This window comes from Panicum virgatum, chromosome 7K (genome assembly GCF_016808335.1).
Source record: "Panicum virgatum strain AP13 chromosome 7K, P.virgatum_v5, whole genome shotgun sequence".
In the NCBI taxonomy this organism is placed as follows: Eukaryota; Viridiplantae; Streptophyta; class Magnoliopsida; order Poales; family Poaceae; genus Panicum; species Panicum virgatum.
Genome location: NC_053142.1, coordinates 32713190 through 32739832, shown reverse-complemented (window position 1 = coordinate 32739832; position 26643 = coordinate 32713190). Strand labels below are relative to the sequence as shown.

The following is a 26643-nucleotide window of genomic DNA, read 5'->3' as shown; positions in this document are numbered from 1 at the left end:
TTGCTACAGTAAATAACCTCTAATGGCGGATTAATTAGGCTAATTAGATTCGTCTCGCAATTTACATACGAGTTCTGTAATTATTTTTGTAATTAGTATATGTTTAATACTTCAAATGTAAAAAGATGTCTTTTCAAAAACTTTACAGAGCGCAACCAAACACGTCTCTCGATTTTTGACTAGCAGATGCTGCTGTTGCCAGCCTGCTAGCTAGCCCCGTAGGTCCCACCGAAAATATGCTTTTTTAATGAAAAAAAAGGAGGGGGAAAAATGTCCACGCTCTCTTTCGGTGGCCTGGCCCGGCCTCCATGCCAACACAGTCGCCATGCGTCACCTTCACGTCGTTACTACCAGAGATCAAGTGACAGACGGAGCGAAATTTTACGAATCAAAATGGAAAAAGAAAATCATTCGTGATACGAATGCCATGATTCAGCTTGTTACGATGTTGTTTCCTTTCCTTGTAGTTGCAGTGCACGCTTTGCAGCAGCGGTGTGCCAGCGGGAGGGAGAGACACCTTGGACTCGAACCGGGCGGTCAGCCGGCCATGGCCGACGGCAGCGCCGATGACGAGGCAGCAGACGGCCCTTTCCGGCGAATGCGCGGAAGCAATCATTTGATTCCCTCCTCCTGGCCGGCCGGAGCAGCCGGCGGCTGGAATGATGAAGATAACCGGAAGTTTATTTCAAAAATGAAGAGCCCCGTGTAATTTAGACTATTAAATAAAGTCTAATTACAAAATCATCTCCATAACCCCGTATAAATCGCGAGACAAATCTAATGAGGTTTTTGACTGCGCGATTAGAGGATGGTTACTGTAGCATCACTGTAGCAAATCATCAATTAATTACCGCCATTAGATTCGTCTCGAAAAGTTACACCCATCCCTGAAAAGATTTTACAAATAGACTTCATTTAGTATTCCATACATACGAGATTCTCTTTTCGAAAAACATGCCCGAAAATTTTTCTCCCTAACCAAACACGGCCATAATGGGCCGCGGCCACCGACCAGGCGCGGAGGCGACGACGGGAACGACCGAACGAGGAGGGAGCAGGGGCATTCTTGGGACAAAGGAGGCGTCGCGCTGACGCAGAAAAGGAAAAATCTTTTTGCAACCAGATCACACCGAGCGATCCTTTCAAAAAAAAAAAATCACACCGAGCGTGCCAGTGCCCACTGCCCAGTGAGGAAGGACACGAACCCATCCAAGCGCACGCCGCCCAAAACGGCAGCGGAGTCCCCCCAGAACCGCACCAGCGCACCAAAACCCCGCCCGCCCGCCTGGTGCCCCGCTCTGCAGCCTCCCGTCGCCGGCCTTCGCGAAGCCTCCCGTGATAGTCCCGTCGCCGTCGCCGTCGCCTGCGCCTGCGCCTCCGCCTCCGCCTCCGCGCCTGGAGGTATCGCTCGTCCGTTCCCGTATTCGGTTGGTTGGGTTCGGGGTCCGGATTGGGCGGTTGTTGCGGGGGTTCCCTTGTGCTCTTCGACTCATGGCGAGATTCAGGGAAGATCGGTTTCCCCCCTTTTCGTCGAGGGTGCCTGTGGCCTGTAGTAGGGGTTTCGTGGCTCTTATGGTTCGTGCTTGGTCCATACGAGTGCCGCGCGGTTGGCAATCGAAAGCATAGTTTCCGTTATGGTTTGTGTTGATGAACTCTGTTGTTAAGATTGGGAGAAAGAGAAACAGTGGGTACTCATGGCGTGGCTCGCTGAATATCGTATCCTTGGATGAATGAACCGTTGGAGAAAACACAAAATAAACTACCAACTAGCCTTTTTTTACTTATTATTTGATTTGTCTCTCAGCCACTTTGTGATGACGATTTATAGGTTAACAATCCGAAAACACCAATTAATTTGGATGAACTGCTCTGTGGTTCATGGTATTCCCGACCCAGCAGGACTGATTGTCCTGAGGTAGTATTGGCACTTATTCGCATCGTTCGTTGCAGCGATGCAGCTATACCACCACTCCTATTCTCTGGACAGTCAGAAAGTGCGGATGGCGCTGGAAGAGAAGGGCATCGACTACACCTCGTACCACGTCAACCCGCTCACAGGCAAAAACATGAACGTGGACTTCTTCCGCATGAACCCCTCCGCGAAGCTCCCTGTCTTCCAGAACGGCGTTCATGTCATCTATCGTGCCATCGATATCATTCAGTACGTTCTTCATCCACATTGGGTGTATACCTGAAACTTGTACATTTTTCTACTGCTCTTGAAGCAGCAATGCTTTATTTATCTGTGCGCTTTATGTTTCCATAGGTACATAGACAGACTTGCGGTGCATTTGAGTGGCGAAATCCCCCCTGTGAATACTGTGGTTCACCAATGGATGCAGAAAGTTGACGCTTGGAATCCTAAGATGTTCACCCTCACGCACACCCCGGTCAAGTACCGTGCGTTTGTCTCCAAGTTCATAAGGCGGGTGCTGATTGCTCGCATGGCTGAAGCCCCTGATCTAGCTAGCATGTACCATGTCAAGCTCCGTGAGGCTTATGAGACCGAGGACAAAGTAAAGGACCCTGACATCATGAGGCAAAGTGAGGAAGAACTGATCAAACTCCTTGATGATGTTGAAGCGCAGCTCAGCAAGACCAAATACCTCGCTGGCGATGACTTCTCACCTGCTGATTCGATGTTCATCCCTATTCTTGCGCGTATAACTCTTCTGGACCTTGATGAGGAATACATCAACTGCAGACCCAAGATACTTGAGTACTACAATTTGGTGAAGCACCGGCCAAGCTACAAGGTTGCCATTGGCAAGTACTTCAATGGGTGGAAGAAGTACCGGACTCTCTTCAAGACGTCATTCTTCCTTTGCGTTCGAACCTTGTTCAGGAGGTACTAGATAGCTCAGCTGCTGCATAGCTGAATCCATACCTTGTGAACCGACATGTACAGTGATTTCGGCCAAAAAACTATATTATGTATATCTTCCATGTGTTTTTCCTGTGGTCCTGAGTTTTATTTTCACTTGTGAAAGCAAATGCATTTGTTCGCTTGTATATTTCTGCTTCATGTTGTATGCTGAACTGCAGACAATAGGATTTGTATACAGAATAGACCTAGCTATACATTCCGGTTTTGTCACTTGTTATAGTCCAGTTTATGTCTGATATAAATTGTTGTTAACTTGATTTTGGTACACTGCTACATTATGACTATCCTGCCTTCATTTTTTTACTGTCCTTTGTTTCCTTCATTTATAACTTGGTGAAAAATTGTTATGCCCTTTTAACTTCTAATAATTCTTTAAAGGAGAATGCTATCCCTGGTACTGTACTGCACAAGTACATTATAACCTTCTTTCTCCTCGGTCCTAACTGCTATTATACTTCAATGCAAGTTCCATGATCCATTTTCTTCTCCATTCAATGTCAGGCCTTAATACTGGTTGTCTTTTTATATAACCATGAGATCTCCTGCACATACCCTACATTTACAATGCAGGACAGGGCCTGGCAACAAGCTACAATGACGCACCATGGGACAGGTCTGTACTTTGTTTTCTCTACATTTACCCAAAGTGCACTACAGGCCTATATATACCTCGGAGGCCGGCTGGCTCTGTTCAACGATTCAAGGTTCTTTCCTGGGAGCATATGGATGCTGTAGGACTTGAGAGCAAGTTGGGAAGAGGAAGAAAGAGAGGGCCTAAGAGCAGTGGGAATGGGAACATAGAGGAAAGCCCAACCTGTTTGTTTTCTCCTCCAGCAGCAGAGGTGGAAGCTAATCTTGGTTCGGTATTTCCCAATGCCTCCCATTCCTATTGTTCTTAGGCACTCCTTCCTTTTCCCTTTGGCTTACTGTTTAATTGGTTTAGTAGACTAAAGCAAACTATGCAACTATTTGGCTGATTTGAACTCGAGGTGAGTGTGGAAGAGGAAGAAAAGAGGGCCTAGGAGCAATGGGCATGGGAACATAGAGGAAGGCCTAGGATGCAGAGATCTCATTTTGAGTCTTCCTGATGCCTCCCATGCCTGTTGTTCTTTGGTGCTCCTTCCTCTTTCTTTCATCTTACATAATTAAAAAAGAAAAAGAAAAAGAAAAATGGTGTTATTTCTTTTAAAAATGGTCTAATACTGCTAATCACATGGCCATTTTCATTTTCATTGTTTCTCTGGTAAGATTCAATTCATGCATAATTTAAGATGATGCTTTGTTAATTATAATTATTTCAGTTTCAGATTCATTGGCATGTTAGTCTACTGGTAAGTTAATGATGGAGAGAATAATAGCTTGTATTCCTCCAAACCCTAGAAGGGTGGGATATATAGATCCTATAGATGGGCCTCTATACATGGGCTCACATATACATCAACAACCCCCCCCCCCCCCCCCGCGCAGTCTGAACTACCGGCGCAGCGGTGTTCAAGACTGGACAACAAGAAAGCCAACACCCCCCGCAGTCTGAACAACCGGCGCAGCGGTGTTCAAGACTGGACAAGAAGAGAGTACAAAGAGTGTACAAAGGGCAAATACCCCCCGCAGCCACAACTAGCCACCTGCTACGTTGAGGTTGGAGCGAAACTCCGAGGAGGTCGAGGAAGGTAGTCCCTTGGTGAAGATGTCAGCAAACTGGGAGGTAGTCGGGACATGGAGTACCCGAACATCACCGATGGCGACTCTGTCGCGCACGAAGTGCAGATCGATCTCCACATGCTTCGTCCGCTGGTGCTGGACGGGGTTGGTGGAGAGATACACGGCACTGACATTGTCGCAGTAGACGAGTGTGCTCTTGGCGAGCGGGCTGTGGAGCTCCGCCAAGAGCTGTCGTAGCCAGGACGCCTCCGCCACACCGTTAGCGACAGTCCGGTACTCCGCCTCAGCACTGGAGCGGGAGACGACCGGCTGCCGCTTGGACGGCCAGGGGGTCAGGTTGCCGCCCAGGAAGACAGCGTAGCCGGAAGTGGAGCGACGAGTGTCCGGGCAGCCAGCCCAGTCAGCGTCGGTGTAGACAACCAGCTCAGCAGAGGACGAGCAGTGAAGCACCAGGCCGAGGTCCACAGTGCCACGGACGTAACGGAGGAGACGCTTCAGCGCAGCAAGGTGTGACTCCCGGGGATCATGCATGTGGAGACATACCTGTTGAACCGCGTAGGTGAGGTACGGCCTGGTGAAGGTGAGGTACTGCAAAGCGCCGGTCATACTCCGGTAGGCAGTAGGATCAGCCACCGGATCACCCAGATCAGCAGACAGCTTCGCCTGAGTGTCGACAGGAGTGGAGCAGAGCTTGCAATCAGACATCCCAGCCCGCTCCAGAATATCAAGTGCGTACTGCCGCTGGTGAAGGAGAAGACCAAACGGGCGAGGCTCAACAGTGACGCCCAAGAAGTGGTGGAGCTGACCAAGATTCTTCATAGCAAACTCCTGCTGCAGAGAGGAGATGACACTCTGAAGCAACTGCTGACTGGAGGCTGTGAGCACAATGTCATCGACATAGAGCAGCAGATAGGCAGTCTCATCCCCATGGCGGTAGATGAAGAGAGACGTGTCAGACTTGGCCTCGGTGAATCCCAATGTCAGCAAGAACGTGGCGAACCGAGAATACCAAGCCCGAGGAGCCTGCTTCAGACCATAGAGAGACTTGTTGAGCCGTCAGACCATATCCGGACGACTCGAGTTCACAAATCTCGCTGGCTAAGAGCAGTAGACAGTCTCTGACAGAGTGCCGCGAAGAAACGCATTCTTCACGTCCAGCTGGTGCACAGGCCAAGAGCGCGAGAGCGCAAGCGAGAGGACCGTGCGCACCGTAGCGGGCTTCACGACTGGACTGAAGGTCTCATCGTAGTCCACACCAGGTCGCTGAGTGAACCCCCGGAGAACCCAGCGAGCCTTGTAGCGCTCCAGTGTGCCGCGTACTCTTCCATCGCGCGACGCTAGTGAGGATCCGCTAAGGCGTCGCGGACAGAGGAGGGTACCGGAGAGACCCGCGGCTCTCCCTCGGTGGCAGCGAGAGTCGCGGCCTGAGACGCCATCCGCCGAGTCACCATGGGATGGATATGCCGAGGATCCCGATGGATGACTGGCGGGTGGTACACCTCCGGCTCGGCTCGAGAGGGAGCCGGAGGAGGCGGCGGTGGCGACGGCTCCGGTGTAGGCGTCGCAGGAGCCTCCGGAGCAAGAGGCGGCGCCGAACGACGACGGTACACCTGCACCGGCTGAGCGTACCGCTGCGGCGCCGGTGTCGGCGCCGAACGATGCCGGTACATCTGCATCGGCTGAGCGTACCGTGCAGGTGCAGGGGAAGGCACCGGGGCCGCGCGTGGCGCAACGGGAGACACCGGGTCCGCGCGCGGCACGACCGGAGGTCTGGGGGCCGCGCTCGGCGCAGCAGGGATCACCGGAAGCGGTGCCAGTGCGCCGGGAAATCCTGAAGGGAAAGGTCAAACAGGTAACGGTGGCTGAACCACCGGGTCAGTCGGAAACAGAGACTCCAGCTCGGGGTCAGGAGGAGTGGAGGAGGTGGAGTAGGGGAAATCCGACTCGTCAAAGACGACGTGTCGGGAGTTGGGACACGGCGAGAGGTGAGGTCAAAGCATCGGTACCCCTTGTGGTCAGGGGAGTAACCGAGGAACACACAACGAGTCGAGCGGGGCGCCAGCTTGTGAGAAGCGGTGGCGGAGGTGTTAGGGTAACACGCACACCTGAAGACCCGAAGGTGGTTGTAGCGAGGAGGGGTACCGAAGAGAGCGTGGTGTGAGTGGGAGCAGGAGAAGCAGTGGACGGAAGACGGTTGAGCAGATAGGTGGCGGTGTGGAGGCTCTCAGCCCAGAAGCGCGGGGGCAGAGATGTCTGGATCAGAAGGGTGCGCACGAGGTCGTTCGTCGTGCGAATCATCCGCTCGGCCTTGCCGTTCTGAGGAGAGGTATACGGACAATACATACGCAGCTGAACACCCCGAGAGAGGAAGAAGGAATGGGAGGTGGAGTTATCGAACTCCCGCCCGTTGTCACACTGGACGGCCTTAACGGTGAGGCCGAACTGAGTGGACACCCAGGCAAAGAAGTGGAGAGTGGGGAAGGTCTCAGACCTGGCGCGCAAAGGGAAAGTCCAAGAGTAATGAGAAAAATCATCAACAATGACCAGATAATATTTATAGCCAGACATGCTGAGTACAGTAGATGTCCACAGGTCACAGTGAATCAGATCAAAAGCATGCGCAGCATGCGAAGAAGAAGAAGAAAATGGAAGTCTAACATGACGACCTAACTGGCACGCATGACAGAGGTGCTCAGCAGGAGCCCTAGTACATGGAACATCGGTACTACGACTGAGCTGAGCCAAAACGTCGCGGCCGGGTGGTGGAAGAAGGCGTCACGGCAAAAGCAGTAGACGAAGAAGAAGTCGAAGACGGAGCAGCGGAAGCAGGAAGCCGAAGAGTGTAAAGGGGTCCCGGGCTGTCACATCTGAGGAGCGGACGCCGGGAAGCCGAATTCTTCACAGTAAGACCAGAAGAGTCAAATTCGATAGAACATGAGTTGTCAGCAGTAAACTGGCGAATGGAAAGAAGGTTGTGAACCATTTGAGAAGCAACAAGAACATTAGGTACACGAGGAGCAGAACCCACGGCGGTGACAGGAAGGCAAGACCCATCACCAACCATGATAGAAGTAGGACAAGAGGGGTGTGGGGGTCGAATAGAAGAGAGGATACCGGCATCAGGAGTGGTGTGGAAGGACGCACCCGAGTCGGCGATCCACTCGGTGCTGACCGGCGGCGTCAGTCCCATGGTGCTGAAGGACTACGCCAGAGTAGCCTGGTCCTACCCCCCAGGCCAGGTCGGCTGCTGGTTGGGCTGTGCGGGCAGGGTCCAGTACGGCGCGGAGAGGGGAGCAGCATCGGTGAACATGGCCGCCGGCTGGAGCTGAGGATGAGCCCCCCCCTCCCGGACCCTGGAACGGCCACATCGAGATGCGCCCTGACCATGAGTTGCTGAAGGATGGCCAGGGCGTACCCCCAGAAGCAGGGCCACCAGTGCCACCACCACCACGTTCCCCGCGCCGACGTCCACGCCCCCCTGTAGCGAAAATGGCCTCTCATGCCATATTTCAATATAATATTTTGGCGATTGATGACATACACAACACTTGGACTAATGTGATTGTTAAGATGACTATTCTCAGGCTTTTAGGTTCAAGTGATGACAAAGAGAAGAGAGGCGTAGCAAGGCCCGAAGGGCCACCCCTATGGGGGTTCCGCTATCATCGGTTAAAGGGACAAGGATTGAGGTATTTTGCTATCATCGGTTAAACCGACGTAGGGCAAAATGAACTCACCGGTGCAATCACAAAGAAGGTCTGCGGGCTAGGGTTTTACACCGGATTAACCGACGCTACGGAAGTTATATACGTCGGTGCATTGGCAGATGAAGACCGAGGAAAATACATACACCGGTTGAACCGATGATGCATCGGTCAATTGCATCGGATCAGTTGTCCAGAGAGGTGGTTTTTGGAGGAACGTGAAGAAGTTACACTCACCGGTTAAACCGACGCTAATATTACATACACCGGTTGATTGCATCGGTTAAACCGGCGATACACCGGTTGATTGCTAACGGCTAGTTTTTCAATTAGCAGTTTACATACACCGGTTGAACCGATGATGGCTTTTTGGGTACGTCGGATTAACCGGCGTTACACAGTTTTCTGGCAGCTTATCTCCAACGGCTACATTTGCTTGGGCTGCCTATATATACCCCCAAGGCCGGGTCATTTGAAGGTGCTGGAGTTCAAGGAAGTATACAAGAGTTAAAGATCATCTCCAACCACCATAGAGCTTCATTGTACATCATATAGGCTTAAGCACACTTGTGAGAGTGCTTAGTGCTGGTTTAGGCTTAGTTCTTGAGAGAACTAGCTTGAGAGAAAGCCTTGCTGCGGCAAGCACCTTGTGTACTCGTCGTGTGACCCTCCGACTTGGTGTGGAGTGGCAACGACACTTTGTGCGGGGAAGGAGGCCCCTACTTGGTGTTAAAGCTCCAAGATAGTGAAGACGGTGCCGTGGTGACGCTTCGAGATAGACGGTGGCGGTGACCTCGTCTTTGTGACTTGGCGTCACTTAGCCTTTGCTTGTCGGGAGCCTTGGAGGCGTGGCAAGACGGTGATCAAGCGAAGAGACTCGGCATCACACTTGTTCGTGTTGGACAAGTGGCCGTGGACGTAGAGAGGGACTTTGGTGTCCTAACCGAACCACGTTAAATCGTGTGTCTTGGTGTCTTCACGAGAGTTTGCATATCCTCTCCCTTACCGCTTTATTTACCGCATTACGTTTCCGCATTTACTCTTTCTTGCTTAACTTTACTTTCCTAGTTAGTTTGATTAGGATTGGCTATAGGTTGCAAGTCTTTTGGGGTAAGTAGAAGGTAGCATAGATAAATCTTAGTTATAACTAGCATGTGTAGGACGTGTTAGGTTTATCTTATGCAATTAGATTGAGTCCTAGGTTAAAAAGCGATTAGCGACCCTATTCACCCCCTCCCCCTCTAGGGTCGGACACCCCGGTGATCCTTACACCCCCCACCTCTGGTCTGCTCGGCGGGAGTAGCACCAAGGAGAGAGGTGGCAGGGGCGGCGGAGGAAGCCGGTGGAGCAGCGACGAGCGCGGTGGAGGTGGACGAGGGCGATCCGGGCGCGAGACCCTTGGTGATCTCCTCGAGGACGGGGTCGTCCCGGACCTGCAGGAAGGAGGGGAAGGGCCTCTGGCGGGCGATTCAGCTCTTCAGGTGGTCATAGGTGCTGCTCAGGCCCCGCAGGACATTGAGCACCAAGACCCGATCGGACACCGGATCCCCGAGGTCGTGAAGAGCATCCGCCATGCCCTTCATCCGCCGGCAGTACTCACCAACGGAGAGGTCCCCCTCGAGCGCCACCCAGGCCTGCCGCGCGGTGCGGCCGTGGGTCCTGACGAGATCCTGAAGATCTAGGGAGATGGTCCCGAAGATCCAGGACATGGCGACGCTGTCGAGGCGCAGCCACGCCACGTCCTGCGCCTCGATCGACGTGTCGAGGAGGACGTGGTCGTCGAGGGCGTAGCGGCGGAGGGCGAGCAGGACCTGGTCCCGCCAGCGTCCGTAGGAGGAGGACGTCGGGTCGAGGAGGACGGTGACCAGGGCCCTGATGTTCTGGACGCCGGCGGCCTGGAGGTGGAGCTGGGCGACCATGGGGTCGGTCGGGTCGTACCGGGCTCCAGATCCAGCGGGCGGGGCCTGGTGGGAGGAAGAGGCGCCGGGCTCGGGGACGACGGGCCGGCCGGAGGACACCCGGAGGAAGTGCTCCGCCTCGGCGACCCGGTGAGCGGAGGCGTCGGCCGCGGCGCGCTCGCGCTCCCAGGCGAGGCAGCCACGCGGAGCTGCTCCTGGGCCGCCGAAGCCTCCGACTTGGCGGCGAGGAGGGCCGCGGCAAGAGCGGCGTCGGTCTGCTGCCCGCGGAGGGCGGCTGCGGAGGGCGGCGCATCCGCGGGTGACATCCCGAGCCCGGTCCACGCGGCATCAGGCGTGGAGTCAGCGGTGGCGGCGGAGGGATCCTGCAGCAGCTGCGCCGCTGCCTGCAGGGTGGCTGGATCGGCGCTCGCGGCCTATAGAAGCTGCGCCACGGCCCGCAGGACTGCCGGATCGATGGCGGCGACGGCGGCTGCAGGGGGCCGTCGGGGGCAGGTCCCGCGCCTGGGCCCGCGCCTGGAGCAGGGAGGGCGGCGTCCAGGGCCTGCAGCACAGGTAGGGCCGGCTGCAGGGGGCCGTCGGGGGCAGGTCCCGCGCCTGGAGCAGGGAGGGCGGCGTGCAGGGCCCCTGCGGCGGCGGTTGCGTCCGCGCCCTGCCCGGGAACGGCGGCAAGGGCCACGCCAGGGGCGGCGGCGGCGGACGCAGATCCCGCGGCGCCCGCGCCCTGCCCAGGGAGGGCGGCATCCAGAGCGGATCCTACGGATCCCGCCGCGCCCGCGCCCGGCCCAGGGAGGGCGGCGGCGGATCGTGGCCACGTGGAGCGGGGCCAGGCGCCCGGCGCAGGGCCGGTGGCGGCAGCAGAGGAGGAAGGGAGGGGAAGGAAGGAGAAGAGGCTAACCCTAGGCTAATGATACCATGATGGAGAGAATAATAGATTGTATTCCTCCAAACCCTAAAAGAGTGGGATATATAGATTCTACTAGTAAGTTGGCCCGTGCTAACGCTACGGATTAAAAAAACAAATATATTTAAGTGCAGACCACATAATTATGCCAGTCCTGACTCCTAAGTCATAACAATTATTAGCTAATCAGAGTGCCGAAAGACTATTAAAGCTAATCAGAGTGCAATATAGATAGGGGGGAAACATAATTGACTTAACATAGATTATGGTCTAGAGAGGTGAGTTATTAGTACCTGTGACCAAACCATGGCACCAGCTAAGAATGCAAGGGTGTGTATTATCTCATTCTCAGCATGACACTTGAGTAAGATTATATTGCCCAGGAATCTCTGGAGTTTCAGTGATCAAGTGTATTAGAATTAAGCATCCATCAGAAGATCACTCAATTAACCAGAGAAGATAACAAAAAAAAAACTAACAGCAATGCAAAGTGGCAAGTTCATGATTCAAGGTAATCATCAGAGAAACATACCTGTGCTCCAGATAAAATTAGAAAGAACTTTGAAGCAATTGCTCACTTATAGCATCTTCTTGTAGCACATATGAGCAAATTTTCTCACTGCAATATTTTACATTGTAAAGAAAGTCTGGCAAATCCATTAGCATATCCCTCGGATTAGCAATGATAAAAGGGTGAGAGATACAGAAAGAACAGAAAGAAGTTATCTTGTTTTCAGGCATAAAAAATATCATCACAACTGTGCATAGCAAGCCATTGCCATTAAGCTTCAGCAGTTCATCATGCATTCTATCCATGGCAAAACTTAAAACTCTTGAGCATATTCTGGTATTTCTGCCGTCCAGGCTGTGTTCCTGGACAGGCTGCCCGTGCTAACACTCCGGGTGACACTTTGTCCATGCACATCAAAACAACCAAAAGACATAATATGTTTCCATAGTTAAGAATAAAATGATCATATCCATGCAAATGAAAATTACTAAAATGATCATATCTAACGCTATGGATGCATTTCAGACATACAAAAAACAACACATGATCTATAGTCCAAAATAAGAAATAAATGTTTCACACAAAGAAGATGTAACATATAGTTATTAGGAGTAGCAGAGGGGCAAGAAGAATTAGTTCAGAGCATGCATCTGTCAGGTTAGAACAACAACTCTAAGTAAGGGTGCTACATACTTACAAACTAACTAAATGAATTATTAATATCTGTTATGAACTGGACCTTCTCTTGAGACAAATTTTATGATAATAGAAAGTAGGATGCTTCCATGGATATCCAATAAGACAAAAACATAGTTACTTTGAATATTCCTACTGAGTAGACACAACATGAATTGTGATATGAACTCCAGTTAGTTCTCCTACAAGCTACGACTCATACAAAATCTATATTTGGACCAGCAAAATAGCAAAATATTGTCTGATACTCTGATCTAAGTGTAAACCGTAAAGATAAAAACCCAAAATAAAAGATATAACTGATCACTCATAGAAAATCTATATTTGGACCAGCAAAACAGCAAAATGTTGTCTGACACTCTGATCTAATCTAAGTGTAAACGGTAAAAATAAAAACCCAAAATAAAAGATATAACTGATCAACCAATTTCCGAATGCATGCTTTGCATCCTCCAAATTAAACTTGGTGCAAGTGCTATCTTTAGCAACTGAAGCATTAAGTTGTCCAGAGTTATATGGTACACTGGCTTTATGAGCTGAATCTACCTTACTGATGCTAGTTTGAGTTGCAGAAATTTAAAATTTGTAGTGTGCGCGTGCTCACAAGTTTGTGATGGTCAGTGACAGGCAGAAAAATAAGGCCTTTCCAAAGAAACCAGCAGTCTGCTTGCATCTATCATGGTCTAGCATGGGCTGCATGAGGCTTCCTTTCTCAACTGCTGGCATCTCGCAAGTAATGTACACAATACAGATCGAGTGTGACATCGAACAAAGATCCAACGAAGCACTTTTATTGGCTTTCTATTAATTAGGTATTCAGTTAAGTTGTCATAGGATAAATCTTCAGGCTGACTTTACTTCACATGCCAAAATAACTCTGATCCTACTATATTAGGATCAAATTGGATATTAACTCTATTTTCCAGAGGGTAAAAAAGATTACCTTACTGTTAGCCTCATGGAACACCTGGTTCTCGAATTTGACAGCAACCCTTTTGAAGTTCTCGGCAGAGTCAAGTTGGACATGGTAAGTTTGGGTGGGCCAATTTCCTCACTCTGATTGAATTGAACATAGGTTAATCCGTGGAAAATAAAGCTTGAAGACAATGCCCCAGAAAATCGCAGTTAGCTTGATTATGTGATTTACCTTGCCCCCAAAGTTTCTTTCTTTTTTACAATCACCTCAGTGGTGCTCTACAAATCTGATTGGAACAGGAGGAAAAGACATACTGTGAACGCCATATGAGGAACCAATTCCATTTGTATGCATATACATATACTGGATTTATTAGGCAATAAGCAAATGATGATCCAATTGCAAATTAGTTCTCTAATTTTTAAATTACTTACCATAGACTGTTGCATTTCATACCCACACACAAAATGAAATCAGCCCATGTGCAGGTTCAGATGAAAAAGAAACCGTACCTCTTGATGAGGTAAGAGCTCTATTAGCTTCTTTACTCTTTGTGGGATTTGCCATATCTCACGAACAATGGGCTTCATTGTGGAAGTTACTTCTCCAATGCTTATGGTAATGCCTTGCTGCTGAAATAGTTGACTCTTCTCAGCTCTATTCAAGAAGAATGCCCTACAGGACACATGAAACAGAAACACTTTAAGAAAGGTGGTGACTAATCAACATGCATACAAATGATGCTGCCAGCTAGTTTCCTAAATACAAAATAGAAAACCTGAAAACTTATGCTTGGTCAGCAGAATATAAAATCTGCCACTCCATCCAGCATTGCAAATTGCAATCAAAATATTTGCATTGTCTATGACGGAACAATTCGATAACATTGGCCACCATTGTAACTATCTTGTGCAAGAAAAAAAAAGTAAAAGACAATTAGACTCAGAACCTACAGACTGGCACGCACACATTTGGTACATATCTTCACATCTAAACATATGCTATTATTAGTCAGTCAATCGTTGGTTAGTATTTTGCATAATCATCTATTCACCTGTCTGCAGTCTTGGTACTGGAGCTCCAGCCTACCTGCTCTGTGTTTCGATCGGCAAATCCATAGAACTCATGGGAAACTACCACTCAAAAGGAGGCATCACTACAGCACTACCACAACAGCAAGAATCAGCATCGCTGCAGATCCAGTCAAAAAAAAAAACATCGCTGCAGGTGAAATCGAGCAAGTCCCATCTACTCACCTTCAGCTCTCTTCAGGGCGTTCGATGGGTGCACCTCCTTTTGAGTGGTAGTCGGATCCTGCGCCTGCGCGTGTGCTGGCGGCGGCGGCCGAACCCGCGCGCGTGCCGGCAACGGCGGCCGAGCCCACCTGCGGGCCACGGCATCGGCGGACGAACCTGCTCGCGGCCGTGCCCCTCCCTCGCCAGCGCCTCGTTCCGCCCCTCCTTCACGGCTCCCCGGCGCTCGTGTCGCCGTCCCCCTCCTTCCGCGACGCGTCGGACCCGGAGGCGGACCCGGAGGCGGCCGCGGCCACGGCCGGACACGGCCACGGGCGAGGCCCGAGGCTTCAGGCCGGCGCAGGAGGCGGCCGCGTCGGACCCGGAGGCCGCCGCGGCCACGGGCGGAGGAGGCGCAGGCGTAGGCGGCCACGGGTGGAGGCCACGGTCGGACTCGGCGCAGGGTGCGGTTCGCGACGGCCGGAGGCGGCGTAGGGGCCGGCTGCGGGCGAGGCGGAGCCGCGGAGGTGGGCGCTGGAATTGGAAGCCGGCGCGCGGGATCCCGCCGGGAGGAAGAAGAAGCGCCACTACTTTTGGTAGGAAATCGAACGCGGGGCGCGGGGGGCAGAGGGGCGGGCGACGCGCGGGCTCGACGCGATTCCGCTTCAACGCGTTGAAGCCAACGATCCAGGGCCGTTGGATTGGAGGCAGGAGTGTTTGGAAGCGTTGATCTTTACAGAGTTGTGTTTTCTGGGTACAATTTAGTTGGTAAACTGGGTTGTGTGCATGTCAGCGGGGGGCACGAGGACGGGTGGTCCTAGCCTAATTCAATCCGTCCCTTATAGGATGGATACATGGGCCTCTAGATGGGCCTCTCTATACATGGGCTCACATATACACCAACAGTTAAGATGATGGCTTGACTGTTTGGCTATGGCCAGCACACCAGATTATGTTATAATTCCATTTTCGTCGAGAAATGTTCTAATTTCATTAGCAGAATAATATAACCACATAATTGTGAAGTATTCTGGACATAATTACATACTCCACCAAGATTTGTGAAGTAGTTATGAAAACTGGCTAGCGCGTGAAATCTTGTCAGGAAGATATACATGTATGTTATTTCACGGAACATGCCACATGTATTTGCAACTGAATTTTCTTCTATGAATAAGGATCGCAAAGTAGAGAGAGAAAAAGACGATGATGATACGCATGACATAAACATTATACTCTGACGGTATTTGAATCAGTGAGCATAGCACAATCAATATTTTGCAACTACCCTGCCAAATTTGAATCAAATGACCCAGAAATGCCGACATGTCTTGGCCTTCCAAGTTACCATCAGACCATAGTATCTGATAGTAATTGGAAACAAATAGTATCTGATAGTTTTATCGATTGTGAAATAATTTTTTCTTCCTTTCTTTTTGAGAAACAGAAAACTGGGGAGCTCCATGTGAGATGTTCTAATAAGTTGAAGAAGGTCAAATTGATAGCTACGTTTTTCTTGTACATAATTTTAACTTTTTGTTGCTAGCCTGAACAATTATTGTTTTGCATTTACATAGCCAGTGATTACAGCTGTCCTGCTTTCTGGTTCCAACTATGACAGTTATCACTGTTTTATTGTTGTTTGCTCTTAACCTGAATTATACAGCTCTCCTTTTATGTTTGAACAGTTAAAGTTGTCATTGTCTTCTTGTTTGCTTTAGTTAATGTGGCCAAGTTCTTATGCATTTTTCAACTTATAGCATCTAATTGCTTTTAAACAGAATGCTTTATCACTGATGTGGGGTGTGTTTCCATTGGTTCTCCTCCCTCTTCCTTCAGGTCACAACAATACACAGGATGAGGGGTCTGTTTCCATTGCTGATCTGGCCATTTTTCCTTGATGACTATTTGTCATGACTATCTACCTTCTTGGCTTATGATGATGATTTGGTTAATTGTAATATTCATATTCTTTGGCATCATTGAGTCTGTGCATAGATTAAGATGATGGCTTTTTCAGTACCACACGTTTGCCTACAAGTTCATATGGTATTTGATTGCTCATATTGCAGAAGCCCCAGATTTGATCTGCATGTACTATGTCAAGCTCCGTGAAGCATATGATATGGAAGGCAAGGACCCTAACATCATGAAGTAAACAAGCAAAACTGAGCAAACTGTTCAATCATGTTGAAACACAGCTCAATAAAACAAAATATCAGGCTGGTGATGAATTGTCACCTGCTGATTTGATGTTTGTTCATATTCTCACACATGTAACTTTTCAGGATCTTGATGAGAAATGCATCAGCTCCAGACCCAGTCACCCAGGATACTTGGGGCACTAAACTTTGATGAAGCTGCTGCCAGACTACAAGGTAGCAATTGGCAAGTACTCAGCATCTAGAACAAGTACTGGGCTCTCTTCTAGACCTTGTTCCTGAAATGTGGTTGGCTGTTCCATAGCTATGATTCCTCATAAATCGATGTGTACAGTAGTTTAGGATGAAATATGACTTGTAAATTTCATATTGTTTCCTATGCTTTGCTATGAAGAGATTGTTCCTGAGTTCTTTTTGTCAATACCTGCTGTCATGTTGCGGATAGACTATTAACAGGCCATATACATCTTTTGCTAATGTGTAATATCTGTATCCATTGGTTAATCATACATTATTACTTGTTCCAGAGCATTTTGTGTCTGAAATTACCTGCTGTTGGGTTGATTTCAAGTATCAACAGTGGCAGTTGGCACCATCCTGTTTGCTTTCTTCTGGAATTTTCAAAAGTCTTTAATGTTTTGTTTAGCTTCTAGATTATAAATGTTCTGAGGTGGCATACTATCCCCAAAACCTGAATTCTACCAAGGCTACAGCTTAACTGGCATAAGGTATATTATCTCCTCTCTTTCTCCTCAGCGCTCTTAGTTTTAATTGCAAGTTCTTCACCCATTTTTCCCGTTCCATGTGTAGGGCTTAATACTGCTTGTGGTTGGCCCATTAAGATGGACATATGGGTATACACTATGTAGAGGATCTCCTGCACGTGCCATTTACAATGCAGGACAATGGCCTGGTCATCACATGCCCCCCTTCCCTATTGGCAGGTCTGTAGTCTGTTTTCCCTACATAATGTTTTCCCAGTGTACACTACAGGTTTATAAATACCTCAGAGCCAAAGTTTTTATCCAGCAATCTCTTTGATGTGAAGCATATGGAAATTTGTAGCTGTAGGATTTGGGAGTGAGCTGGGAAGAGGAAGAGAGGGTCTAAGAGCAGTGGGAATGGGAACGTGGAGGAAAGCCTAGCCTGTTTGTTTCCTCCTCCAGCAACAGAGGTGGAAGCTTGGTTCGGTGCTTCCCGATGCCTCCCATTCCTATCGTTCTTAAGCACTCCATCCTTTTCCTTCTGGCTTGCTGTGTAATTGTTTTATTAAATAACCAAATTATACACCTATTGGGATGATTTGAACTTGAGGGTGAGCATGGAAGAGGAAGAAAAGAGGGTCTAAGAACAATGGGCATGGGAACATCGAGGAAGGCCTATGAGGTGTAAATCCATTTTGGGTCTTCCTGATGCCTACCATGCCTATCGTTCTTAGATGCTCCTTCCTCTTCCTTTTGGATCACATAACAGAGAGTATGAGTGGTGCGTTTTGATTCCTCATTTGGCACTTTTTTCTTTTATGTTTATTTTGGCATGACTGAGTAGATGCATAATGAATGATGATGGCTTCGCTTACTGGAGTGGAGTGCTTTCAGTTTCATATTCTTTGGCATGTTTAGTCACATATAAGCTAAAGGTTATGTCTTAGCTAGATAGCCAATAGTTATTCAAGTTTCAGACTCCACTAGTACAATTATACAACTGCTTAATATTGACTGTTCTGAACATGAACACATCTCGCACCAACATTTATCAGCTAACAAAGGAATAAGAAACTGGCTAGCACACCCTTGAATTTAATAGGAAGGGACATGAAAATATAATTTGGTAGAACACATGATGGTGTTCATCTTCCGCGAACTTATCTTTAACCAAGGATGCAAATAAAGTAGAGAGAAACAAAGATGATGAAACACATGCTCTGACTTCAGTCTGTATCACGAACAAAGTAACTACCCTGCAAAATTTGAACCAAATAAGCTACACTCAGATCAGACAAGCATGGGGCATAGCAACCAAATTGACCAAGTGGTCTGGATAAGTTTACAAGAAACAAACATGGCAGGTAAAGATATGACTGATTGCATCCTGTCATTCCACTGCCTAAACAGATGCAATCACGGCTGAGGCAAATGCATTGCTTAGCCATCTCTACAGGGACTTCATGCTGAACCTATACCCGCATGACCAGGAAATGTCGATATTTACAAGATCTTAATGGTTTGATTGTTGTTGATAGTTTTGCGATTGTTATACTATTTGTGGAATAATATTCCTTTCTTTGTGATATGGAGTGCGTTAGAACTGTGATAGAGAGATGGCTGAGGAACTGAGCCTAGCTTAGTTGGTTGAAGCCATGGATGTACGCCCAGACTACCTGATTTCAGTCCTCGTCAAGGCGAAACTGGGTGAATATTTCTTCATATTTAAAAAGTCACCTAGTTCTCCTAGGTTGGTCGAGTTCCTTTTTTACAGAATGTTTGGACAGGGTCCTAAGACCACATGACAGCAAAGAATTTTCCCTATTGATCCTTGCTTAACTTCAATGAGAAATTAGCCTGGCGGATGTACAGCCAGACCTAACACAAGGTACTAACTGACGAAAGCAACAAACTAACAACCTTAGCTAACCGACCTGATATGACTAATTGACAATTAAGAAAATTAAACAGCCTAATGAGGAAACAGCACACTTGAGATCCTTGTGAAATGCACTAATAATTGAAGAAATATCAAATTTGTATCTAAGTTATCTTGTAGCCTTTGAACCTTCCATTTTTGAATTAGGCAATCTGGGCTTTCTGTTACTAGCCTGAACATTTCTTAGTTTTCCTGATAAATGGCCATTGTCTTGTTGCTTTTGCTCTTAGCCTGAACCATTACATTTTGCAGCTCTCCTGCTTTCAGGTTGCAACAGTGATAGTAGTCACCACCTCTTGCTTTATTCATAATGTGGTCCATGTGGACAAGTTCATGATAACCTTGACGTCCGTACCCTGCCTACAACTAAAATGCATAAGGTATGCCATCTCCTCACTGCTCTCATTCTTAAATGCAAATTTTCTTCACTTTAGTTCTAATCTAAATGCTGGCCTTAATACTGGTTGTCTTGTTAGGTATGGTAAGCTGGAGATCTGCTCCTGCATGTGCCGAACATTTGTGATGCATAACAAAGCCTGATCGACTCATATCCGCATGGCCCCCTGAGTCATATATACTTAATATCCCAGCATGTCAGGCGTCTTGTCTGAGAGTATATTTAGAGTAGTAGGACCTGAGGGAGCCTGGAATAGGAAGACAGAGAGGGCCTAAGAACAGTGGGAACGGGAACATAGAGGAAAGCCTAGTCTGTCTGTTTCCTCCTCTATCTAGCGACAAAGGTGGAAGCCTGGTTTGGTGTTTCCCGATGCCTCCCATTCCTTTCGTGCTTAAGCACTCCTTTCTTTTCCTGTGGCTTGCAGTACATTGACCATTATTTTAACAAAGAAAACACACCTTTTGGATTTTTTTTAAATTGAGGGTGAGCCTGGAAGAGGAAGAAAATACACCTTAAGAGCAGTAGACATGGAAACATGGAAGAAGGCCTAAGTCACATTTTGAGTCTTCATGATGCCTCCCAAGCCTATTATTCTTGGCGCTCCTTCCTCTTCCTACCGAGGCACACAAAACAAAGATGATGAATGCTGTGTTCCTTCTTTTCATTTTCTATATATTTTTTTAAAAAATATCTGTTATTCTCGGTTGGAATTTTTTATTTTGTTTTCATTTCTTTGGCATTTTCAATCCACACATATAAAGATCTTTGGAATCTTATGTTATTTTGTTTTCGTTTCAGTTGAGAGTATATTGTTATCTATTAATATATATCTGTCAAATTTCTTGCCGGTTAATTAAAAAAAGTATTGCAGATAAAGCAGGGAGAACTAAGATGATGATGCATGGTATGAACATTGTATACACTCTGTGGACCAACTAAGGCACGGACATAACTGGCAACTGCCCTGCCCAAATCAAGGGCAACCAATTGAGCGATATAGATTTTGCAAAAAAAAAAAAGAGCGATATAGAGATGGTACACGTGTCCTAGCAATCAAATGGACAAGTCACAAGTCTATGTATCATGTATTTTTCTAAGAAACCGCAATGACAACAGAAAATTAATTACAGTGACCACATGCTTCCTAATGCGCCACAGATCCAAGGACTAGGGCAAATGCATTATATGAAACCACTCTACAAAAATAACATAGGAACAACCTTTCCATAATATATCTAAAGAACTTATGAAACATTACGCGACATGTTGTTTAACATTGATGATAGTCCATTTCTTGTTATTTGCTTTATCTATAGTTTGGCCAAGCTTATGTTCCTTGTTAACGCATATTCTCTAATTACTTTGGAATAGCACTACTACACGCAATGCGTGAACCCTGCCTAACATTGAGCTGCATAACAGCATAAAGGTATCAATTGAACTTCCGATTTTCTCTTTTTTTTTCCTTGACACCCATTTCTTTCTCCACTGTTACTGCAGGGATTTATACCGGTCGCCTTTTATAAATGGATAAACAGAGTATCTCCTCAGGCACGTGTTTTAAACTGACAGTACAGCTGTACAGGACAGGCCTGAAGTTAACACGGGCCCCACTGTCAATGGCATAATGCAGAAAGCATTACTGGTCTATATATACACCTTAAAGCCAATGGAGTTTGTTGAGCAATCCAGTGTTGTTGTTTGAGAGATATCTGGAGGGTTGCAAGACCTATAATCCTGTAGAGTGAGATGGGAAGAGGAAGAAAGAGGGCTCAAGAGCAGTGGGAATGGGAACATAGAGGAAAGCCCAACCTGTTTGTTTTCTCCTCCAGAAATGGGAGGTGGAAGCTTTTGTTTGGTGTTTCCCGGTGCCTCCCATTCCTATCGTTCTTAAGCACTCCTTCCTCTTCCTTTTGGCTCGCAATACAACGTGATTTATTTACATAATTTGAGCTTGAAGGTGAGGTGGAAGAGGAATAAAAGAGGGCCTAAGAGCAGTAGGAATGGGAACATGGAGGAAGGCTTTTTTTTTAAGTCTTCCTGATGCCTCCCATTCCTATTGTTCTTAGGTGCTCATTCCTCTTCCTTTTTGGCACACTACGCAGTTGATAAATGTGCGCTTTCAGTTGACCATTTTTGCTTGATGTTTTCTCTCTTTGGTATACCTCAATCCACGCATAGTTTCGTACGTATGGTAGGTTTGTTAATCGGAATGTTTGATTCTTTGGCATGTCTAGCCCATGAATAGTTTAAGGGGACGGCTTAGCCAGCTATCCCACTGGTTTAAGTTTTAGGTTCCACTAGCACGTTGATATAGCTGATCAAGTAGTGATTATTTTGGATACACATCACACTAATAAATAGGGAAAAGTCTGTTTTTCAACCCTAAACTATCACGCTAGTCCGATTTTTGGCCCTTGAACTACGAAACCGGACATCCTACACCTCCAACTAACGAAACAGTTTGAAAAACAACCCTGGCTCAGCCAAAGGCGGTTTTGCTACAGTAAAATTTCCGAATTTCTGGAATTTCACACCTCTCTCAATTAAATAATAAAGAAAGCATAGTTAATATTGTCTAAAAATCATGATATTTTTTTGGAAGTAGATCAAAAGACAAGGAATCTATTTTGGCTAGATGTGCTACAATAGACATAAAGGAATTTGAATTATAAAATTTTAAAAATAGGTAGAATTCAAAATTCCTTGAATTTTTAGGTCAGCTAAACCTATGATAAAAATGCATTAAAAATATGATAATTCATAATTTTTTATTTAGTTTAGTTAGGTACTTTTTATTGGCCCAAGTTCTATAGAATATTCATAAATTAAAATTTGAGGAATCAAATTTGATTCAAATTTGAGCATTGCGAAGGAATTCAAAAACTTTCATAAAAACTTGGGCCAATAAAAAGTACCTAACTAAACTAAATAAAAAATTATGAATTATCATATTTTTAATGCATTTTTATCAAAGGTTTAGCTGACCTAAAAATTCAAGGAATTTTGAATTCTACCTATTTTTAAAATTTTATAATTCAAATTCCTTTATGTTTAATGTAGCACATCTAGCCAAAATAAATTCCTTGTCTTTTTATCTACCTCCCAAAAAAATATCATGATTTTTAGACAATATTAACTATGCTTTCTTTATTATTTAATTGAGAGGTGTGAAATTCCAGAAATTCAGAAATGTTACTGTAGCAAAACCACCCTCAAAACAGCTTGCTACAGTGTACGAGGGGGTGATTCGGACGGTTTTGCCAGTTCGAGGACCTATGTTACCCGGTTTCGTAGTTGGAGGTTGAAAAACGGACTTCTTGACTAGTTCGAGGTTGTAAAATAGACTTATCCCTAAATAAGAATTGTCGGGTAGCATAGGGAAACTGGCTGCATACTCAACTTCAGGAGATAAAGTATGTGTTGTTTCATGGACCATGTGTGTGGCACATATTTACCACAAACTTCTGCTATGGCCAATAATTGCAAAGTAAGTAGACAGAAAACAAAGACGATGACATACATAATATGAACATTGTACTATGACTTTGTGCACCATTAACATCGTAGCCGATAATTAGCAACTATCATGCTAAATTTGAATCAATTGAGTTATAAGTGCATACAACATAACATACAAGTGGGCAAACATTGACAGGTAGAAAATTTCTGACAGTGAATGCATCCTGTCATACTGATGCCTTCAGCAGAGACATGCACTGCCAAGGTAAATACATTGTTGAGCTGGTCTCTACAATCTAGAGTGGCTTTCATGCTCAATCTATACATGCATGACCAAGACATGTTGACATGTTTTGATTTTCCAAGTCTCAAGGATTTTGGTTCTGTTCTTATAGTTTAACCAGTTTTGAAAATCTGTAAGCAGAAGAGCTTCTTGAGAAATGTGTAAATTAGAGGAAAAATAAAACTTTGACGCATTGGACTTTGGTTGCACATCCGAACAATTCTAGGATTTTACCTTACATAAGCAGCAATACATTTCCTTTACAGAGGAGCAGCTTACCCATAAAAAAACATGAAAATAGAACCTGGAAGTTACTTTTTTGTGAGAATTGAAGAGAGATGCCCACTTGAAGGCTTCTATTTCCCCCTATTTTCCTTTTTTTAGTTCACAGCTCAGGTTAATCAGCTAGTCATGTCTGCCTTTCAGATATGGCACGGCCAGAAAATCTCCATCAAGGCTTCTTCCATGTGCTCTTCATTGCCAACATAGGCCACATGGTCCCACATTCAGACCGCTATACTTTACATGGCCCTACAGTCATCTACTGCCATATCTAACATCCTACAATAATGCACCTGCTCATTTATTTTGTGCTTTCTTTGCTCACAGGGCAAGGTACATCGAAGGTCGCCATATATATGCACTCCGGAATAGTTCCACAATTACAGCCTTTGAGAGTGTGAGCAGGGAAGAGGAAGAAAGAGAGGTCCTAAGAGCAGTAGGAATGGGAACATGAAGGAATGAGAATGCTCTAATTTTTCCTCTAGCATTAGAGAACATTTGCATTCTTGCATTCCTGATGCCTCCCATTCCTGTAGTTCTTAGGTGCTCCTTCCTCTTCCTTCTGCTCGTGTTATTGATTTGGTTATAAAATTCCAATGCACATATTTAGATTAGAAGGCCCTGATAGCGAGCTAGCTAGGAAGAGGAAGAAAAGAGTGCGTAAGAGCGGTGGGAATGAGAACATCAAAGAAACACTAGCTCACTGCTGGTTTCCTCCTGGGAAGGTGGAAACTTGTTGCGGTGTTTCCTGATGCCTCTCATTCCTATTGTTCTTACGTGGTCCTTCCTTTTCCTTTTGGCTTATGTGATTGTCTTTGCGGAACAACGGAGAGATAGATACATACCTTGGACAATAAGGTCTTAAAGGTGAGATGGGATGGGGAAAAAGTCAGTACAAAGAGCTTCAGTGCAGTTAGCGTGGGGACAGAGCATGTCTAGATCCAGATAGTTTAAGACAATGACTTCGTTAACTAGAGTGACTTCAATTCAAATCTTTGTCACGTTGTATCCATGCATAAGCTAAGACGATGACGCCTTAGCTAGCTAGTTGACTTCTTTGGTGTAAGCCTTTATTTGATCCATGCACAATTTCCAAATTCCACAAGCACAATAATGCAACTGTTCAACTTGCTGTAATAGATTATACACTACCAAACTTGGAGCAGGAACACAACAATAATACATCATTAAACTTACGATATGGGTATATGTGCCATGTATTTGGCACCAACTTTATGTACTGACTACGAATTATTGCAAAGAATGATTTGAGATCAAACAAATATCTGCAGGTCATCTACAACACAAATACTAATTTCTCCCTACCAGAATGATTTGAGATAAACGAGCTATTCCTACCAAGTTCATGCACGGTCCATGTAAATTAGCAAGAAACAAGCATGGAAACAGCATGATTTATGCGCAGGTTTGAAATATCATTCCAGATGAAATGACGGTTGATGACTTCAATAGTATATAGATGCAAGCACCTAAGATCAAATGCTTGGCTAGACCACATTAGCACCATTGTGTGGCTTCAGGCTGAATCTCTCTGCATGCAGTTTGGGTTCAAACTTTGTATTCAGAGTGATACATCAAATTTTAGTTTATTGTTTTTGCTCTTTGTTTTTTACTGTAACACAAAGTTTGAACCTTTCATTCCTTTGTTGAAATTTTGAGCAAGTCTTGTTCTTGTGCTACATAGATAACTAGCAATCCCCTTTTTAAAGAAGCGGAAAAACAGGAGACATATCTAATGGAATGACAACCTTTAGGATAACATTTCCTGCTCTCTCTCTCTCTCTCTCTCTCTCTCTCTCTCTCTCTCTCTCTCTCTCTCTCTCTCTCTCTCTCTCTCTCTCTATTTAAGGATCCAAATAAAACAATTCACCATGGCCGGTCCATCGGCTTCTTTCAAGTGCTTTTCCTTTAAATTGTAGGTGCCATGGGCCCTCAATCATTAACTGACATAGGTTACATGGTCCCACTATCGTCCGCTGTTCGAATCCAGCATCATTTAGTGCGACATGCATTAGATGCTTCACAATAGAAGTCTATATATACAAACTCTTCAGCCATGAAGGGTTACAACCTTCTAGGGTAATAGTTCTCTCCATGAGAATTTGTGAGCAGGGAAGAGGAAGAAAGAGAGGTCCTAAGAGCAGTAGGAGTGGGAACATGAAGGAATGCCTATGCTCTGATTTCTCCTCTAGCATTGGAGGAGGAGGATTGCATCGATGTGTTCCTGATGCCTCCCATTCCTATGGTTCTTAGGTTCTCCTTCCTCTTCCTTTCGCTAGCGTCATTGATTCGGTGATGAAAAACAACACTCTCAATACACATATTCAAGTGAAGAGGCCCTGATGGCAAGCCAGGAAAAGGAAGAAAAAGAGAGCATTATGAGTGGTGGGAATGAGAATATCTGAGGAAAGACGAGCTCGCTAGTTTCCTCCTATGAAGGTGGAAATTTGGTGCTGTGTTTTTCCTGATGCCTCTCATTCCTATTGTTGTTATGCACTCCTTCCTTTGCCTTTTGGCTTGCATGGTTAATTATCTTAGCAGAGAAAACTAGAGAGATTCATACATATACAAGCGTTTTAGAGCACATCTATAGTGCTCCTGGCCCTTAAGGTGCTTTGATCACACATTCCAAAACATGTCAAAAATGGCCATGAAAAATTATGTAAAAATTACGTTAGGTGGTTGATCTAATGATTAAATATATATCACTCAAAAGTTCAACCTCACCTCAAATATAGTTTATTTTCGGAAGCAAAAATGACAAATGTCTTTCGAAGAAGACAAATGCTGGTGAACAATAGCTTTTCTATTTTTCTCCTTTGCTACTTTCTTTGGCAGAGTTTGGTACACCCAAGTACATCAAGTACATAGAGTTTAGGGCTGAATTTTTTTTGTGGCATTTTAATTACAACGAATTTAGACCACTGTTGTGCAGTTTTTTTTAAAGTTTTTCATGACCATTTTT

The 26643-nt window shown here is 46.2% G+C and overlaps 2 protein-coding genes and 1 long non-coding RNA gene across 17 annotated transcripts; 2 read left to right on the top strand and 1 right to left on the bottom strand.

Annotated features, from left to right (window-relative positions):
• Window positions 1-1186: 1186 nt before the first annotated feature.
• Window positions 1187-3186, top strand: LOC120641031 (glutathione S-transferase TCHQD-like). The gene is made up of 3 exons (XM_039916989.1): window positions 1187-1401; window positions 1951-2161; window positions 2267-3186. The coding sequence occupies exons 2-3, from the start codon at window positions 1953-1955 to the stop codon at window positions 2853-2855; spliced, it is 798 nt and encodes a 265-aa protein (XP_039772923.1). The 5' UTR covers window positions 1187-1401; window positions 1951-1952; the 3' UTR covers window positions 2856-3186.
• LOC120641032 lies at window positions 2711-25480 on the top strand. 15 transcript variants are annotated; one of them, XR_005662125.1, is made up of 7 exons: window positions 15267-16292; window positions 16501-16582; window positions 16717-16806; window positions 17118-17318; window positions 17401-17534; window positions 19486-19613; window positions 19710-20427. XR_005662125.1 is itself a non-coding variant. In XM_039916992.1 (6 exons), exons 2-6 carry the CDS (start codon window positions 3452-3454, stop codon window positions 16722-16724), a joined length of 270 nt encoding a protein of 89 aa, XP_039772926.1. In that variant the 5' UTR covers window positions 2711-2848; window positions 3389-3451; the 3' UTR covers window positions 16725-17101. The 15 variants fall into 15 exon arrangements, 2 of the variants coding, with proteins under 2 accessions (XP_039772926.1, XP_039772925.1); XR_005662120.1 differs by lacking the exon at window positions 19710-20427 and adding exons at window positions 21002-21059; window positions 21131-21972 and having other exon boundaries at window positions 15268-16582; window positions 19501-19613; XR_005662116.1 differs by lacking the exon at window positions 19710-20427 and adding exons at window positions 21002-21059; window positions 21131-21972 and having other exon boundaries at window positions 15268-16582.
• LOC120641033 lies at window positions 13387-14542 on the bottom strand. The gene is made up of 3 exons (XR_005662126.1): window positions 14251-14542; window positions 13709-13871; window positions 13387-13482 (listed from the first exon to the last, which is right to left on the bottom strand). It is a non-coding gene; the product is annotated as an uncharacterized LOC120641033 (long non-coding RNA).
• Window positions 25481-26643: the final 1163 nt, after the last annotated feature.

Bases quoted from the DNA above. Each gene is read 5' to 3' on its own strand.
- LOC120641031 (XM_039916989.1), top strand. From the start codon at position 1,953: ATGCAGCTATACCACCACTCCTATTCTCTGGACAGTCAGAAAGTGCGG. The intron at 2,162-2,266 runs GTACGTTCTTCA...ATGTTTCCATAG, and splicing joins CGTGCCATCGATATCATTCA to GTACATAGACAGACTTGCGG.
- LOC120641032 (XM_039916991.1), top strand. From the start codon at position 3,452: ATGCAGGACAGGGCCTGGCAACAAGCTACAATGACGCACCATGGGACA. The intron at 3,501-3,622 runs GTCTGTACTTTG...TGGATGCTGTAG, and splicing joins AATGACGCACCATGGGACAG to GACTTGAGAGCAAGTTGGGA. The intron at 16,293-16,500 runs GTCTGTTTCCAT...CTCATATTGCAG, and splicing joins AACAATACACAGGATGAGGG to AAGCCCCAGATTTGATCTGC.